Genomic DNA, 19,694 nt, shown 5'->3' on the forward strand with positions numbered 1-19,694 from the left:
AAATCACTTGTGTACAGAATCTTCTTTTTTTTTTAATTAGCAACTTATCAGCAGTAGAAGCATGGTGTTGTGTGACATGCACTGACGTTCCGGAATCTGATCCCGGTCAAAATCACAAAATAATTCTAAGGCAATGATTGACCCCCCCCCCCCCCCCTCCTGTCCTTTGTAGATTAGTGTGATTCTCCTACCATAGATCACACAGTGATAAGGATTGTATTGGTACCCTGTCTCCAGCTGTACTGGTATAGTCGACTACAAAATTAGTATCATACAAAGTTTTAAAAGGGGAGTTTTGCTATAATATGATTCCTGGGTGACTGGTGATCTTACCATCATATCTCTATATAATACGTGATGTCAATAAATCACAGAGTTTATAGAGAGTGGTATTAATACTCAACTTCATTATACAGCAGACCACAAATGCATCCTTACAGTCAAATGTCTCTTTTCATTTAGTTGAAGAACATGAATATGAAAACGAATGTGTTTAAACTTTATCTTTAGGCGTTGATGTATATTGGTGTATATATACTTCACCTAAGTTTTTCTAAGAGGGTGTCAGCGTGGTTTCTGTAGCAAAGGTGTGCCATGCTGAGCCGGTCAGAAGTGGAGCAGAGACAGATTGTTCTTCACAAAGGAGCAATGCTGAAAGGCCCCTCTCTTTCTCTAAATGGGTTATTTGCGTAGGTGCTATGCAGATCAACGCCTTTCCTTAGGGTGTTCCCAAGTGACAGTAATTATTCGAAGCATGCAGGTGGAACAATCTGCTTTCTAATTGTTTGTTAAAATGCACCATGGTGTACTTGAGAGGTGCATTTTTTACTGTGGTGGGAATATCACTCCTTCGCATTGTGCAGCAGTTTGAGTCATATTACAGGCCTAACTGTCAATATTAATTGCCATTTACGCCTAAGACAGGTTTAAAGTGTAGTTGCCTTTAGAGGAGCCACCCCAGGTTAAACATGCTCCACACAGCCCTTTACCTCACGGTACTCAACCGCTCTAATGATTATACAGTGTGGTTGACAATTACATTGCTGCCAATCAAGTAAAGTAATTACAGACTCCCACACCTTTGCTGTTTCCTCTAGCCCTGTCTTGCCTGAAGATTGGCAAGGTCTTGTTGAATGAGAGTGGTCTTTGGGTGATGCGGTAAATTGTCAGCAGTCAGCACATCTTGATCAACGTACAGCAGGCTAGTGCCCAAATATTAAATAGGAAGAGACACAACCAGAGAATGAAGGATTGACGTGTATACTGTACAGTAAATGCTATTTTTTTTGGTTGTTGTTTTTAAATACGCTTTTCCGAGATTACCTTGTGTATTGGAAACAAAACCACCTCTCGTTCTCTATTTTATTTTGGGATAACCCAAAAAAGCCGAGCTGATCAAGGCATCAAAACAATTTTATTAGCATCGGGAACATAATTACAATGCTATTGTGCATAGTTACAATGTAGTTAATGTGTAAATCCTTTTTGCACGATCTAACCCTAACCCTTATATGTATTTACTATGCAACTACTATATAACTACTATGTAACTACTATGTAAATGCACAGTAATTAGAGACCCCTAATGTAAAGTGTTACCAATATCCCTCACAAATAAAGTACGGTAATTTGAAATTACAAATGCACATAGTATCGTGAAAACAATTTTTCAGTGCCTCTAATGCTAAGCTTTGCACATTTTGATGGTTTATGGTTACTGACAGTGTAATGAGGGTTAGGGATGTTTCAAACTGGAAGAACAGGGTTCCTAATTTGGTAAAGTGTCAGTTCACATCAACACAACCTTTGGGAATATTCAAAACCAAAGGATGTGAAAGGCAACAACTTTTTGAGTTTTAAACAGAAAATGCTTTTTTATAGCTGACTGTCCGTCTCTCTGCTTGCTGTAAGTACAGTACGATGTTTACTTCTTCTTGTGTGTCTGTCGTGTGTTTATCTGTTTGCCAAACAGGTTTTAAGTTTTCTTAAATATAAAAACAGGGGTGTGTGCTTTGTTTCCTTGGCCGGCTGCAGTGCTGAGAGGAAACTTAAGCTTGAAAAGAAATCTACAAGATGGGTCATCGGCTACTTTTAAATAGTCAATACAGAATACATTTTAATAATTTTAGTCTATTATTTTTCTTTCTTTCTTTCTTTCTTTCTTTCTTTCTTTCTTTCTTTCTTTCTTTCTGTTATAAGGGAGGAACAATTTAGAACATATATATGTGTGTGTGTGTGTGTGTGTGTGTGTGTGTGTATTAAACGATCTATGCATCTATCTATATGAATATAGACTGAACAAGTAGGTTAATGCACTTTCTGAGTGATCCGAGGAATGTTTGTAAAATAAATTGCAGACACTCCTCAATCAACAACAATGGCTTTTCTTTATTTTATGGTCTAGCACAGCTGTTGCAGGGATACAGATAGTAAAACATGAGATATATTTGTTGATTTTACGCAAGTGTGTTTGTAATCCAATATTAACCAAAAATGTTGTTTTTTTCCTGATTGACTCCCTACTTGCTACTTGGTTATTGTCCAGATTGATTCAAGTCTTGCAGATGTCATAATCCTCTGCAGCCGCGGTCTTCCCATATAAGTCACTAAGTGGGCCAATCAGTAGTTTTCTCAGATGTTGGCCATTAATGTTCTAGGTCTTATATGCCTAACTGACCTGGGTCTTATATGCTGCGTTCTCATAAGAACATTTGAGAATGAGAAGAGGCCATACTGGGGTAGGGGGGGATCTAATTTAAAAGCACAGTGTCTTTTTTTTAAATGTTTCCAGTGTTTTAGATCCTACTGCTTCACCTGGTAGTCTATTCCATACATTTATAACTCTCTGTGTAAAAAATGTGCTTCCTACCTTCTGTTCTAAACTTAATGCTACTTAGCTCATAGACTTTGTTTGTGTGTTTATTTTCCTCTCCTGACTCTAATATTGCCTATGACTCTACAGAAAAAGAAATAAATCATCTGTTTGCTATTGATTGCACAATGGTGGGACTGTTTATCCTGTCCACTTGCCAATTAAGCCAGACGTTTAAAATAATAAAAAGTGCACTGAGCAATGAAGCAATCCCAGGCAAACAAACCCCAGGAGCCTGTGTGTATTTTGCAATGTCTGTACCCAGCAGTCATTTGACTCTTTCTTTGTTGAGCTGCTTAAAATTCCTTCACTAGTTGACATACATTCCTTGAAGACAAACAGGTAAAGTAGAATGCCTAACTTCATTTGCTGTACCGTGCCATCTGGCTTTGCTTTATGTGTAAAGCGATAGTTTCAAAGTGTTATTTGGCAGATTATAAGGTGAAAGGTGCTGTCTCTCTATTTTAGCACAAGAAACATGGTTCCTGTAGGAATACCCATTAAAGTTTCCAACAGCATTTTTGCAGTTTTTGTCATGTTTTTCCATGGTTATGCCATGCATTTCCCATTGGTTACCATGTTATTTTAATAAAGTTTATCCCACCTTGCTAGGCTTTGCAATGCTTACCTATGCATTACCATGCTTTTATTGGGCTTTATGACATTTTTTATGCTTTTCTTAGGTTTTTTTTTTTTCTTGGCTGCTAACTCAGTACTGTAGTCAACAGGGTTTTGTTTAGCTTGGGCAAGACAAGTTTAAGGCACGTCAAATATTTAACTAGGTGGGACACTGAATGCATTTTTCAAATTCCACGAGTACTCCACTGTGGTTCTCTGAACTTTTACAAAGGTGATACGGATCAATGACTTTCAAATCTTTGATCGGGATCCAAAACCATGGAATTATTTAAGCAAGTCGCCCATTGTTTTATTGAAAGGTCTTTTGAATTATACATTCCAGGTGTGTTTCAGTGTAACTATCTGGTATTTGTATGACAAGTACTATGCTACAAACTGTATTCTATTCAAATAGACAGAACATCCTCTAAATAGCTTGTAAGTTAAAAGCTGTATATTTTGTCATTTGTAATTATTATACCCGCGATACTAAACCATTTGTTGAAAAATACACAAAGTTAGCGCTGGGACAAATATATTCAAAATATAACAAGCATTGCTTGAAATGTATTCAGTGGCAAGACTAAACCTGGCTTCTGCTGTTTTTGGCTTGTCGTGCAAATTAAATCAAACCATTGTTACTGAAAATCTTGAAAATAGGCAAATTAGTGATTGTTTAATTTAATTCATAACTTTAACAGGCCACGCAATTCATTTAAAATAGTAAAGAGAAAAGGCACACGGAGCCACAAATGAGAAAAATGAAAGAGACTTTTTAGAAGTGGTTTAAGATGTCTAATTAAAGCACAAAGAGGTCTAACGTTTTCACTCACAAGTGTTTCTATATCACTGATTACTGCCTGAACAATTGAAATTCTCACCCCCAGAGGTTTTCATGCAAGTACGTCTACAAGGGAAATAAATGAGGTCTTGAGGTGTTTTATTTGGACACTGCTACTGTATCCTTTCTCGAACAGGTAATAATGGGGTATTGGGTTCCATTTTCTCTAGGGAGATGTGAAAACCAATGTTAAAAAAAACATGTTTATCACAATAGTGCACACAATAAGAGAATGCATTTTGTGTTATTGTTGGTGAGCCCTAGGACTGAACTCCACCACTATTCAGATAGGATACTGCTGTGAGTCTGAATGGAGGCCTCTAATCCGGGATCAAGCACACCACACAATGGCCATAATAGCGACAGTGATGTGGACTGCAGGATGTTTTTGCCAAAGGTTTGACTCTGGCCTTTGTTCCACACCCAGGACAACAACTAGAAAGAATAGTTATAGGTTCACAATTTTGGGAGACACAGAAATGGACCTAACGGCTTAGATTGTTTAACCTACCCTTCTTTCCTAAGGTGACCTTACGAGAAGTTGCTTTCTTTGGGCGTTACACAACTGACAGTCAGCAATGGTCAGAGTCTGTGAGGCTTGAGCCAGTGACTGCCCTGTAGCAACACCAAGGCAGCTGGATTCTGATCCTGGACTGCACGGTGAGTTAGGATGTCTTCAGTAGAGGGGGCAGGGAGGGTTGTGGTTATAGTGGGGTTGTGAAAGGGGAGCTCCTTCAGAGTCCAGTGATGAGGCCCCAGGGTGATTGTTGATCAAAGCTCTGATGCATGTTTATTTTCACATTAAATGGGAGGTTCCCTTGTTATTTGGCTGTTACATTCAGGCTGGCACAAAATGATTATTATTAATAATAGATAATATTGAGGTTAGTGATTTAATGAAGGGTCTGTAAAGTATGGTATACTGTATATACAATCATGATCCACTGTACTGGATTGATGCTTCGTGATGCTTGTGATTGATTGATAAGAAACTTATTTTGTATCAAAGTTTCACTCCAGTCTTTAATTCAATGCTATTACCCTTACTGTTCCATTGTGTTTGGATTCATTCTGAGCGGATCTGGGTTCTGTTGCTCTTATATTGACTTAGTATACATTTTCTCTAAATCTGACTTTACCTGAGGTGCTTTGACCTTGTCTGGGGAATCCTAAATGCCAGGAGTGAACACTCTTCCTTATCCATTCAAATCACGTGACAATGTGGTTTTTCAGTTCCGCCAGCCCCTTCCAAAGCTCTCTGTCTTTATGTATGTAGAGAGCAGGCTGGGGCCGGCAGAGAGGACATGATTTCAATGGAACAAGGAAGGCTATCAATACTGGCAACTAGGATTCCCCAGACAAGCTCAAAGCATATTCAAAGCCAGGTAAAGACAGAGAAAAATACAATAACCCAGAACAGCCTCGAAATGATGACAAAGACAATAAAATAATAAAGAAAATGTAAAACAAATGAAATGGAGTTCATTACTCTTGAGTTAATTAAATACTGGAGTGAGAGCAGTGAGCTTATTCATTCACTGCTGCTTTCTAAACTCCTGGTCTGCGCAGCAAGCCTGCGGCGATGATGAGGAAGGTGTTCGTTTTCCCTGGCCAGCCCATGCCCTCGGAACCTCAGGAGACCATGAGGAACCTGAACTGGCGGCTAGCCGGCTTCCTGGAGCAGGTCCGCAGCCTAGAGGAGATCAACCAGGGGCTGGAGGGGCAGATCTGCAGCTGGATGAAGAGCCACACGCCCCAGCAGAGGGAGTGGAGCCAGGCAGAGGGAGCGTTGACCCAGCTCAGGGAGGAAGTAGGCTGGCTTTTCAATGCACAATCATTCTGCGCCTGATTATTATTCTGGTTGAAATCGTGTTGTTTCAGTGGGGGCGAGTTTCAAAGTTTAATTTTTTTTTCTTCAGGAAAATGCTTGGTCAAACCTTAGGTCTCATATTCGAATCCATTTCAGCAGTGATAGATAGAATGGTCTCTTATTATACAGTGTTGCATGATACATTTTAGATAAACTGCAGTGTTTATATATATAGAGAAAAAAATGTGCATATTGTTTTTATGATCTATGCACTGGATGGCATCTGTACCCACAGGATAAGATGTACTGGAATTTTGACGCCATGCTTTACGATGCTTTCCATTCCTTCTGGAACATTCCGACTCCCATAATCCTCCGTTCAAACCCATCTTGTAAATCACGGCTCAGAGCACTGACAAACATAACTGAAATGAACACATTCGACAAGCGACGGAAACTCTTCAGTGACCGTTGTGCCTCAACATGCTGACATTAACGCTAATGAGTTTCCAGTTCAGATCCGACGGTGGATATAATGCGAGGAGCTGGCAAGGTGCGCTGCTTGAAAGAATCAAATAAATATGCATCCACCACACGCCATTGAAGATGATTTAGAACAAATTAGCCCTACAGTGATCTCGGTGATGATTGAAAAAGACTTTGATTGATTGTCGTTGGGTTGCGGTTGAGTCTGAAGTACTTGTTGAGACTTAACAGCGTTTAAGTTTTTGAGAGAACGCAACCCTGCTCTGGGGCACTAAGCATGACTTAGAGAAAACTTTCGGTATGGTAACAATTTACATTGTGTCTCTAATTACAGTGTAGTTACTTACTAATTACATGTGTACCGAAACATAATTACAATGTACTTAAGTTGTAAACAGAATATAATTGATTAAACACACAATCAGAATTATTAAACAAGTAATCCATACGTTTTTTCATTTTAGTATTTTTTTTAATATGCTGAGCACACTGCTGCAGTTTGGTGAATACAAAACAGCAAAACAGAGACGATTTAACAATTTTACTGTTTCTGACTGGGACAAACAATTAAGGCTGAAAACTGGGATAAAACGTCCCGGGACATCTTGTGACCCTCTACAGTACAAACTTGAAACTTGGTACAAACTTCAGATTTACTCATTAAGGTTGATTACCTGGTAACTATACTATTTAAAAGTTAAAAACAAGTTCATGAGCTGGCAAGTGAAGCCCTGTTTCAAATCCCCCTTGCAGGTACGCAGTCTGTTGGTAGAGAACGCAAACCTGACCCTTCAGTTTGACACCACCCACATGGAACTGACACATCTCAAAACCAGGTCAGCTAAACTTTAACAGATCTAACTTTCCCCCTGTATTTATCAATTTGGGGTAATTTACAGATACTTTATTAGCACTGTATATATATATATATATATATATATATATATATATATATATATATACTTAACCAATTAAGTACCATTGTCCTCATTTGAGGACAGGCTACTTTGTAAGTTTTTGTTGAGCATATTTAACTGGCATTTTCTACCTGTTGTTTTAATTTTCTCTTTGTTGTTATGATAACTTACTCTAATTTTTGTTCACCGCAAAAGTCTAAATGTAATGTATGAAATGACACGAATACAGCTTGGTACTTTGATACTAAAGAGGTTAAAGAACAAGTTTATATAGGTGTAAAATATCACAGGTGTTTAAGCTTGTGTATTCATATGTTTTTTTAAGGTTCACTTTGTATATCACTTTCCGTTTGACTTTTCCATCGCATCCTGGGGGCTTTTTAAAACTCAGAAGCTTAAATGCCCTCTTGTGGCTTTAATACAGCATGTCTGATCTCAAAGGACAGCTGGTACATCAGAGTGTAACCATTAAACGACCCCCCCCCCCCCCCCCCCCCCACCGCAACACTGCCCCTAGTGGATGGAAGAAATACTACACTCATTCTACATGCTGCTTTTACTGATGGATTTCCTCCATCCATGAGGGGTAGAATGTTGCAGGGGGGACCGTTTCACAGCTACACTCTGGTGTACCAGCTGTGACCCCACTTGGTTTATTATCCCATAACTGCAAATGCTTCAATCGAAATGGGTTAAAGTAAAACTTACAAAGAACAAAAAAAAAGTTTCGGCTAGTGCCTTCTTCAGTATAAGTTTTCCCTGAATTCCAGTCGATTCTATGCTGGTAGATCACAATTTTTTTGCCGCAGGTGTGCCGCTGAAGAGTCCCGAACAAGACTGCTGGAAGACAAGGTGTCGTCCCTGCGAGAGGTGCAGCGCAGCTTGGATCAGCAGAGCTCTGAGCTGCAGGCAGAGCTGGAGAGGAGGAGGCGGGAGATCAGAGACTTACAGCTGGATCACAATGAGGTACACAGGCCTGCTGTAAAACAGGGATGATGTACCCTGCCTAATTCCCTTTGTATGGAAATTTAAGTTATTTATGTACAGAACTTGAATAAGTAAAATTAGTAAAAGTAACACTTTCCATTAAGTGTCTCTAATTACTGTGTATTTACATAGTAGTTGCTTAGTAAATGCATGTGTACTTACACATAATGACAATGTTATTATGCATACTTACAATGTACTTAATGTGTAAATCTTTTTGCATGATATAATCCAAACCCTAAGCATAACCCTAACCCCTTTTTGATACAATTGTGTACTTACATATATCGTGCAAAAAGACTTACTCATTAAGTACATTGTAACTATGCATAATAACATTGTCATTATGTGTAAGTTCAGATGCATTTACTAAGCAACTAGTATGTAAATACACAGTAATTAGAGACACTCAATGCAATGTAAAGTGTTTCCAAAGTGAAACTAACATTTCAACAAGAATACTTTATTCTATATACCTGTACTGTATTAAATACATTTGCCACATTGTTTGTGTACAGTATTATCCCCTCAATGTATGCATGGTATCATATAGTTACATATTGCACAAGCAGAGCCAGACACCAATATATATTGCACCCATAGAGACGTATATATATGTGAGTCTGGAAATACTTATTCTAAACTATGTTATTAATACATGTGCAATAGGTATACCAACACAAAATGAATACTAATCTTCTGTAAAAATCTAAAAATCTGTAACTATAAAAAATATCATAAGAGATATAGAAATACCAAAGACTGTTACTACAGTAGTTACAGTTTAATATTTTAACGAAAAGAATAAAAAGAAAAAATGCTGCATCATTTTCCCTATCTGGCTTGACCTACAGAAGGCTTGTAGCAATTTTAAACGCTTCAATACCTCTCTACCTTCTCTCTCTCTCTCTCTCTCTCTCTCTCTCTCTCTCTCTCTCTCTCTCTCTCTACCCCCTCTCTCTCCTCTCTCCCTGCTTTCTCTCTATCTGCTCTCTCCCTGCTCCCTCTCTTTCTCTCTACCCCCTCTCTCTCTTTCTCTCTCTCTCTGCTCTCTCCTTCTCTCCCTGCTCTCTCTTCCTACTCTCTCTATCTGCTCTCTCCCTGGTCTCTCTCTCCCCCCCCTCCCTGCACTCTCTCTCTCTCTACCCCTCGCTCTCTGTCTCTCTCTCTCCCTCCCCCCATCTCTGCAGGCAGTGCAGGCTCTGCAGCAGTCTTGTCTCCTTGCTCCTGATGTTCTGCTAGTGCTGTCAGAGGACGATGGGAGTGGAATGGAACTCTCCCGACTCTTCAGTGAGATCAGGACCCACTACGAGAAGCTCGTCAGCAGCAGCAGCAATGGGACGGGGGCAGAGGTCCCGGGAAGCACAGCCATCACCCAGGTAACGAACCTGCCTTCCTCTCCCCGGCAACACCCTCCCTGTCCCTCCCCTCTCCCTCCCTCGGCAAGCAGGGAATCCCAATTGAAATGGCAGCAATGGAATTGAAACTATTAGTATAGTACCGTCGTGTGTATGTCTGGGCCCAATACCCATATACTGTAAGCAGGACACATTGTACATTGTCCTCTGTGTCATTGGCATTGGCTGTTCATCTGCCTTAAAATAAAAGTGTGTTTTTTTTTTGGCTCTGTGCTCCTCTCTCTCTCTCTCTCTCTCTCTCTCTCTCTCTCTCTCTCTCTCTCTCTCTCTCTCTCTCTCTCTCTCTCTCTCCTGCCCATTTTCAAGTGCCAGCAAACCGCTCTGCTTAATCAGTAAGAGAGAATATGATGTCATCCTAAATATAGCCATGTTATATAAGGTATGATGACATCACAGTAGCAGGAAGTAGAGCTCAAACGTGATACAGTGAGCTTGTTTTCTGCCAGCGACAACTTACTGTACGCTGTGGGCTAATGGTAACACTTTACATTGAGCGGCGTAAATAAGCATTTAATAAATATGAGACTAACTGTTTGCTGAAGTTTAGTTCTGTGTTAATAACCAGTCAAAATCTGCCATGCACGTGCGTATCTATCATCAGACTGCTGTTTTGAGCTTGCATTTTTTTTTTGAGCAACAAACTGCCAAGTCTCAAAAAACACACTCAGCATGCATATGCAATACGAGCTCAAATGGCCGTCTAATGATAGATACACACATGCATGGCATATCTATTGACTGGTAATTCACATAAAACATTGCCGAATGATTTGATTGCTTCCTCTGCTTTTGCTAATGGACAGTGCTGTGTGATTCAGCGCTGTTACGGATTGGGATCCCTGTGATGAGGTCAGCCTGCATGCTCACTCTTTGCAGCCAGCCTCCTCAGGAAAAATGTAGTCTTTGGGTGTAAAATAGGATACAGGACTACATCCCCCAAAATGCACTAGGTTGGAATTAGAGCCAGAATTGGAATTGCCTGACATAACGAGGGACACCTGCCTGTAATTAGGAAGTCAGATATAAGCAAGTCTGACACGTATGGGGGAGGAAAGAGAGATTTAAGACCTATATACCTGTACTGTATTAAATACATTTGATTTTGTACAGTATTATCCCATCAATTCATGCATGGTATCACATAGAGAGACTGCAATATAAAATGTATCCTATTTTACAGCCAAGGATTACATGTTTCTTCTTTCCTCCCCCCGTCACATGTTGCTGTGTCACTGAGGTTTAAGAAGGACCATTATTCTCTGATCCTCTGCCTCGTTGTGTGTGTGTGTGTGTACAGCTTGAGGAAGCCCAGGAGAGTATGAATAGAGATGAGGATGCGTTGAAGGCTGCGAGGGCAGAGCTAAATGAGGCCCGGAGGCAGTGGCAGAGTCTGGAGGTGGAGATCGAATCCCTCCACGCACAGGTGAGAATACTGTACAAGAACAGGGTCAACCCTAGATAATCCACATTCGAGTTTCCAGACCACAAACTGAATACTGAATTTGTTGTACCTGCAGTTCAATCAGTTTGTGAATCCATTTGCATACAGTGGTGTTGTGCTTATTCATACTGGAACGCTGCTAAAATATTAATTTTCATAAACGAGAAGTGTTATACGAATTCACATTTTATCTGTGTACTGAACTTCTAGTAACACATATAAGTTCATCTCATTTCTACAAGTATTTCCACAAGTGTCTTTTGCCAGTTTCGTTGGCGTTTGTGTCCGCAGTCAGAGTCGATGCACTGTCTGATTCCAGTCCTCATTTTTAAACTTCATTAAAAAGTAGTGCGTAATAGAAGAAGAATAGTCTTTTCATTGCATCAAGACGACTGCTGACTGAATCAGACAGGTGTGCGGGAGATGGGAGTCATGTGACATAACTGAGTCCCTGCTCGACCACACCACTGGTCAGGAGCGCTGGAACTAGGGGTGCTGTGGGTGCTGGGGGGTCAGCTGTAAGATTGTACATCCAATGGCAATATCCAATGGCAATATCCAATGGCGCTGACCCTCATCCCCCCTCTCTCCCCTCCAAAAGGAGAAGGGTCTGGAGAACTCTCTGCTGGCTTCAGAGCAGCAGTACAAGAGTCAGATCCATAGCCTGGCCGCCGTGATCCAGGGGCTGGAGGCTGAGCTGCGGGAGATGAGGAAGGGCATTGAGAGCCAGCGGCACCAGCACGAGAAGCTGTTCAACACCAAGGAGCGTCTGGAGAGGGAGATCGCCACCTACCGCAGCCTGCTGGAGAGAGAGGAGAACAGGTGAGTGGAACCACGAGATTCTGTGGATGAGGTTAAAAACTCTAAAACCACGAATGCAGACCAACCCGGCTCTTTTGCTGTTATATAATATAGAAAACTATGCTGGTGTTATGTATTTAGATCTTGAGAGAAATTTTCACCTATACTAATAATGAAAAGGACCTCCAGAGAGAAGTTTGTGTTTATTTTGGTTGAGACGCACCCAGACCCAGCTCTCAGACAGTTGGCTCCCGTTCAGCAGGGAGGGGTCCCAGACATGTAGTGTCCTGTAATTACCTGCCAATCAACTGTCACGCCTTTTGAGATAAGCAATAATTTATCACTAAAGACACAAGGGGTGTCGAAATAAGGGAGGGTGCCATCAATGCCAAGCGGGGCTCAGAATAGTTTTTTGAAGAATGCCGAAGAACCAAAAGAAGAAAGAAAAAAAAATGATTTGTTCGTGCTACTGGTATATTTGCAAAGCTATTGTTCATTTGAAAAATATTTTTACTTGATTTGATTGTGGATTATTGTGAAAATAATTTGATGACTGATTGATCGATTGCTTTTTTTAGTGTTTGGTAAAACCTGGTGGAACGCATGCATAATAAATAGTAGCAGGTTGGTTGAGTTCACAGGCTGAGCTGGCTTTAAAGGGAGGAAACCCTTGTATGAAGGAATCTGCAGTGTAAAGCATATGAAGTTACAGAACTTCAGTTAAAAGTCCAATCCTTCAGAACATCTGTAAATGACCCAGTGTTGTTGTTTTTTTCTTTTATTGATTCAAAATGTCATTTTAATTTAGATCAGATTAATCATTGTTCAAAATGTTCTTCAAGGAGGGGGGTACCCTGAACCCCCCATCCTCATCGCTCATCCGCACAAATAGGATGGACCAGCATTGCAGTTGATGAAACTCGGGAACTATGCTGTGTGTATCTTCTGACAAAGGCCAGAATCGTACTAGGCCTGTTTATGTTCTTAAGGATAATTAGTCTCCTTTAGTGCTCTGCAAAGATTTCTTTCAGAGATCAAAAGCGCTTTTTTTCTGAGTTCTGAAGCTCATAAACGTTTACTTTTAGATTTCTCCAGAAACTTCACACACACACACACACACACACACACACACACACGTTTGCATTCCTATATATGTGGGGACTTCTCTTTGACTCGCACTATATTTTCGACAACAAACTAAATATATTGGCACTTTTTTGTTGTTGTTTTGAAGGCATGTTTAGTTCTTAAAAACGTGTTTTACAAAGTGGGGACTTCCCCACAACATCGTTACTATCTTTGTGGAGACATTTTCGCAAATTTTGTCTGCACATTGATAGTAATATTGACAATATCTTCTGACAACACAGACCGATGTCTTTTATCCTTTCCGGAATGTAACAGCAAGGCTTATCCCCATTCCGGAATGTAACAGCAAGACTTATCCCCATTCCGGAATGTAACAGCAAGGCTTATCCCCATTCCGGAATGTAACAGCAAGACTTATCCCCATTCCGGAATCTAACAGCAAGACTTATCCCCATTCCGGAATGTAACATCAAGGCTGATCCGCATTCCAGAATACAACAGCAATAAAAATAAAGCAGTAAATATAATTACCGGTTCACACCACGCTTTTTCAATTCACTAATCTTTTAACAATAAGCCTGCAGTCCCAGTCCCCTGGAACCAGGTTTCAAGCCACTGTTCCTGAATAATAATAATAATAATAATAATAATAATAATAATAATAATAATAATAATAATAATAAAGATGCATTTCTTGCCTGTTAAGGTCATCAGAATAGGGCTGTAGCTAGTTTTTCTAGGATGACATCACTGCCCATGTTACCATGGGACTAAGTTTTAGTTTTATTTAAGAAGGAAAAATAAACGGCAAGACTACAAATGATTCATGCACAGCAGTTTAAAGACAACAACATCAAATCATTACTCTGTAAGTCATTATTCACAGAGCAATCACCCGCACAGCATTTCCTTAAAAGCAATTAAAAATAATGGCAGCCTAAGTGGGAATCTGAAAAGAATGGGGCATCAGAATCACAACCCTTGAAACAAGGTCATTTAAAAACACTTTCATGCACATGACCTCATATGGGGAGGATACAAAAATATATATATATATATATATATATATATATATATATATATATATATATATATATATATATGGGGATATATGGCAGATGCAATTTCAAGATGACCTCATATGAGCTGGATGTCATTCCCACCCCCCATATAAAGCCCCCCCAAAAAATTAAAAATATATTTATTATCAACATTTCATGTATGAAAGGGTTAATCTAACAGTATAATTTGATTTTGTTCTTACTAGAAATGTGAGGAGGCATTGAGAAGGGTTACCATTACACACAGTGGAAAACCTTTTGCTTTCCCAAACTCAATGGTCTTCAGTGGTCACTATGAGTTTTTGAACATCCACACTCTGCTCTGCGGCCCCCAGAGATGTCTAGAATTATACATGTCCATCTCTCTCTCTCTCTCTCTCTCTCTCTCTCTTCTCTCTCTCTCTGTCTGTCTTGAAAAAGGCTCCATGGATCAAATGCCTCCAGGAATACCTTGGAATCAGACATCTCCGGGAATTCCCTGAAATCAAGGACCTCAATGAACGGCATGGAGTCTCGTCCTTCCTGCCACGTAATAAAATCAGATCCCTCCGGGAATGTAATGAAAGGGAACACCTCCAGGAATGAGGGGGACTGCCCAGCCTTGAGGAATGGTGTGGAACCAAGCAGCTTCAAGAAGCATGTGATGTCAAAGGCTTTTGAGAATGACATGATGAAGAAATCAAAACCACTGCGGAGACAGAAAAGCCTAGTGTTACTTCCAGGTAATTTCAAACAGCCACATTAAATTCTACTTTGATTGTTTGGATACAATACATGCCTTTAGTATTAACAGATTGCCTGAACTCTGGAGACAGCCCTCAAACGCTACACCGATGGTCCACGATGATTCTGGAGGTATTCAGAGCTTCTGTGCATGCTTCTATGCCTGGTATTTATAGTATAGTAGGCGCAGAACATATGTGACTACAGTTTGTTTCTGCTATCTTCCTAATTCTCAATAGAAATTAGTTAAATCAGCTGTTACTCCTTTTACAAGGTTACTGTGGGTTATCAGGCCTTTTTAATTGTTTTCAGCTCTCAAACAGAGATTTCAAGTTAACTATACAATCGTATAAATAAATAAAGAGCTGAGAACAATTAAAAAGGTCTAATTAAGCAAATTACTGGTTAAATTAAGGGTTCAGGTAAGTGAGGTACCAGCAACTACTGTTAAAATTACAACCAGCTTCTAACATGCCTCGTTTAAAGAGAGTTGCTCCTAACCAGGTTTTGGTTTTCCAGCCTTGGATATTGAGAAGGATACAAGGATCGAGACCGTGACCACCCATGAGATCTTGCAGGGAAACGTGGTGAGGGAGAGTGCAGAAGCCCACGGCACCATAGAGTAAGTATGGCACAATGTGGATGACACTGCAGGGAATCAGTGGACTTATCCAGCATTCTAGCACGGGGAAGCATTCTTGACCCTCTTCTAGAGTCATTGCCCCTCCTGGAGTTTTATTACATTCAGCGATATGGTACCCATTCATAAGTATAATACTCTCGATTTGTAAGTTATGTAGAAATACTCTATTGTAGAGAATTTTTCTTTTAGTATTTGTAGATCATGGTATGGAAACAAAGAAATATACCTTGATTAACTGGATCAGCTCATTAATCATGCTGGAATGCTTGAGAGTGACCTCACTAGAGTCATCCAATCAGGTGCGGCCGGCTGTCTGCGAGATCACAATAGGGCTGTTTAAGAGTGAAGTAGCCCAGCATCACTTTTCATTCAGAGTCCATGGAAATTTGCGAGACAGTAACATAGTGTACGGATCCTTATCCCCCTTAGTGTTTTTTTTTTTTACTTAAAAAGTCGGAGTAAAAGAACAGTAGTTTTGGGATGAACATGTTGTCTTTTTTCCCCAAATATTAAAAAATGTAAACAAATATTTGAACGTTCTTTGATTTTGGATTAGCTGGAAAACAAAAGTAAAATTCTTACCATATTACAGTTAAAAAAAGGAGTAGCCCGTCAAATTAACCATTAAAAACAGGAGAGAAATTTCTAAACAGTAGAATGTGTTTTATTTATTATTACATATGCATTGGTTTCCAAAGCCTCGAGATACTCATTTTTTTTAATTATACTATACATGCATTTAGTTTATTTAATGTATTTATTATTTCATGACTTTGTTTTTGTTCTGCACCTCTGGTCATGAACACCCTGTGTGTGTTTTCATGTTTGAGGATGTTCAGCTCAAAGAAAATTAACCACAGACCTTGTTACTCATGCAAGCCAGGGCATGCTGATAGAGCTGCAGCATAACTTGGCTTTGATATGCTTCCATCTGCTCTTGTGTATAGGTGTGTCTGAGCGCAACAGGGAAACAGGAGCCAAACCCATCCAGGCAGGCTGGAACCGGGACACTGTTTAATATCCCTTTCATTGATTTTATTTGGGATTTGTGATAGGAATCTAAAGCCCTCTGCCCGCAGCGCAAGATCCAGACGTTTTGTGCTGCATGGTCCATTGTTAACCAGGCTTGCATTTGTACAAGCTATCCCTACCATGACATTCAGTAAGCACAGGCTTAGAGTACAATCAATCAATACTGAAGTAATAAAGCATTGCCATTGATTGCAGATTAGTTCTCTCCTCTGGCTCATTCAATAGAAACATCACTCAGACCTATTTTTTCTGCAGGTTTGGAGCCATGATAGTTAGCTGTGTGTGCAATCTCACAATGTGCTGTACCTAATAATTACCTAATGGGGATACAGTGGAGACATCTACATACACACATACATACAGTAGTGTGCAAATGTATTAGAACACCTCAGGATTTGTCATGTATATCCTTTATATACCTGCCTGCATGAAAACCTCTTGGTGTGAGAATTTCAATTTTCGGTCAGTAATCGGTGATATAGAAACAATGGGTTTAATTAGGCATCTTAACAACTTCTTGCATGTGTGGCCTACTGAAGTCGTCAATTGAATTAGACAATCACTAATTTGGCAATGATGTTTCTCTCTCCCTCCCAAAGAAAAGAGAAGATTGACGAGGTGATAAAGGAGTGGGAGGGCTCGTTCTTCAAGGGGAACCCCCGTCTGCGGAAGAAGTCTGTGTCACTGCGCTTCGATCTCCACCTGGCCGTGGCCAACGAGAGCTGTGTTGAGACCACGGAGGACAGTGTGGCCGACGTGGAGGTCAGGCTGGTCATGAAGAGGTCTCGAAGCATCGCCACCATCACCCCCTAACATCCAGGGATGGCCTCCCCCAAAAGCACCCCCCCCCCCCAACAGCACACCCCCAACAACCACAGCAGCACAGGATCCAACACAACAGGCTTACAAAGCTTACAATGACATTTTATCACCTATCATCAGCATAACAACTGATCTTATAAGTCACATGTTATTGGTTTAGGAGATGTTGGGATGTTGAGATCCATACACAAGATAGGTGATTGGTTGATTACTCGAAAGTGATTTTTTTTTTTTATTATACCTTAGAATATGTGGTAACATTTAAATTAATCTGGACTAGATTTTTTGAAGCCATGGAAATTAGTTGCAACAACTTTGTTGACTTTTTATTTCATCCTTAACGAGAAACTTTTAAAATCTGCTTGAGTGAAGAACACATTTTGGTAATGTAGGATCAGGAGCCAGGAATGGGGACATGGAAGCAAAGTCTTCGATAATGAACTTTATATTGTTGTGTCAGGAAAAAATGGGCAGACATTAGTCAAAAGGGTCAACAGCAAAACAGTGATGTACTGGTTGAGAATGCTGTTATGCTTAGTGTGTTTTTTATGTTTTATTAATCCTGGGTTATTAAATATTTAAAGGTAGTACATCATAAACATGTGATGTTCAAAATTAGCAGGACACAAATTATCAATCCACAGTCTAAATGCACTTTGCAGCTAGTGGTTTAAATGTAATGCACGTTTACTGCATTTGAACTGTAATTGTTTTGGATGGGGGCAAATTGAAGGTAGCCCACAGTGCAAAGATAATGGTTTGCTCACATTGGATTATGGATGTACTGTTCTGTACAGGTGATCTAAAGTATACTGTACACTATCTAAATTGTAATTGTAAATTGCCATGACATCATAATAGTTAGAATTCAGTGTTGCCAAATCTGTGCCAAAATGACATCATATTACAGTAGCATGGCACCTGATTCCAGAATGCTGGTGGATTGTGGAATTAGTACTTTATCCTGGTAATGATGCAAAAGTAGTAAGAAGCCCTTTTTGTGAGCTCTTAAGATAAAGGAAGTCTACCAAAGATCATAAAAAAAACTGACATAGAAAAATGGCCTTATAAAAATGTCCCATACTATAAGCCTAGCAAAGTGCAATAAAGCATAGGTAAGAATAGTGAGGTACAGTAAAGTATATTAACAAACAAGGCAAACCTAACTAAACTATGGTATAACTGCTAAAACATTATGCAAAAATACAGTGGTAAACTTTTATAAGGGCTAACCATCAGATGTAATGCAAAGAATCCTTTCGATGTTTTTTTTTTCCTCTAAATATATTTCTATTAAAAATACACGTTAATATATTCAGAAAATATATCATTATTTGTTATATCAATTAGGAAATTACAGAGTTATTAATTGTATACTGATGCAAAATTTGCACCATTTGTGTGTATTATTATTATTATTATTATTATTATTATTATTATTATTATTATTATTATTATTATTATTATTATTTGTTTATTTAGCAGACACTTTTATCCAAGGCGACTTACAGAGACTGGGTGTGTGAACTATGCATCAGCTGCAGAGTCACTTACAATTACGTCTCACCCGAAAGACGGAGCACAAGGAGGTTAAGTGACTTGCTCAGGGTCACACAATGAGTCAGTGGCTGAAGTGGGATTTGAACCAGGAACCTCCTGGTTACAAGCCCTTTTCTTGAACCACAATAAATGAATCCATAGTACTATTTGCTTCAGAAAGATGGCACCGATGCACTACTGGAGTGAAATAAGACTAAACCTGGCTTTGAATTCTTATTTCCCAAACTTGTTTATTGACAGAATTAACTAGGGATCTTAGTAAACCAATATTTCTGTGCAGTAGCCTGTTCCTTGTTTATATCAAATGTAACATTGCTTTATAACAAATATAGGGCTACCACACCCTGACTTCCAGCAATAGTAGATTATTAAGATTACACCCAAAATATTATAATATACAGCATGACCACAGTATGCTAATGGAGTTCAGATGAGTGCAAAGCACATGCAGCAGATCAGTATATCGCCTATCCCGTCATTATAGTCCATTGACCTAGACTGAAGAAACCTATAAAAAAAACTATAAGATTATTACAGTGAGGGTCAGAAAACTATTCTAATGCAATTCCTTCT

The 19,694-nt window shown here is 39.5% G+C and overlaps 1 protein-coding gene across 3 annotated transcripts; it reads left to right on the plus strand.

Annotated features, from left to right (window-relative positions):
• The first annotated feature begins 1,782 nt into the window (after positions 1 to 1,782).
• krt222 (keratin 222) lies at positions 1,783 to 18,642 on the plus strand. 3 transcript variants are annotated; one of them, XM_059003212.1, is made up of 12 exons: positions 1,812 to 1,906; positions 4,378 to 4,467; positions 4,857 to 4,991; positions 5,901 to 6,141; positions 7,381 to 7,463; positions 8,354 to 8,510; positions 9,722 to 9,910; positions 11,247 to 11,372; positions 11,992 to 12,212; positions 14,762 to 15,063; positions 15,584 to 15,686; positions 17,339 to 18,642. In XM_059003212.1, exons 4-12 carry the CDS (start codon positions 5,914 to 5,916, stop codon positions 17,550 to 17,552), a joined length of 1,623 nt encoding a protein of 540 aa, XP_058859195.1. In that variant the 5' UTR covers positions 1,812 to 1,906; positions 4,378 to 4,467; positions 4,857 to 4,991; positions 5,901 to 5,913; the 3' UTR covers positions 17,553 to 18,642. The 3 variants fall into 3 exon arrangements, with proteins under 3 accessions (XP_033913780.3, XP_058859195.1, XP_033913779.3); XM_034057889.3 differs by lacking the exon at positions 4,378 to 4,467 and having other exon boundaries at positions 1,783 to 1,906; XM_034057888.3 differs by lacking the exons at positions 1,812 to 1,906; positions 4,378 to 4,467 and adding an exon at positions 2,761 to 3,214.
• Positions 18,643 to 19,694: the final 1,052 nt, after the last annotated feature.

The sequence above is a fragment of the Acipenser ruthenus genome, chromosome 28, assembly GCF_902713425.1.
Source record: "Acipenser ruthenus chromosome 28, fAciRut3.2 maternal haplotype, whole genome shotgun sequence".
Classification (NCBI taxonomy): domain Eukaryota; kingdom Metazoa; phylum Chordata; class Actinopteri; order Acipenseriformes; family Acipenseridae; genus Acipenser; species Acipenser ruthenus.

Excerpts from the sequence above, each read along its gene's own strand:
- krt222 (XM_034057889.3), top strand. The coding sequence starts at position 5,914 with ATGATGAGGAAGGTGTTCGTTTTCCCTGGCCAGCCCATGCCCTCGGAA. Across the intron at positions 9,911-11,246 it reads GAAGCACAGCCATCACCCAG|CTTGAGGAAGCCCAGGAGAG; the intron begins GTAACGAACCTG and ends GTGTGTGTACAG. Across the intron at positions 15,687-17,338 it reads GAAGCCCACGGCACCATAGA|AAAAGAGAAGATTGACGAGG; the intron begins GTAAGTATGGCA and ends TCCCTCCCAAAG.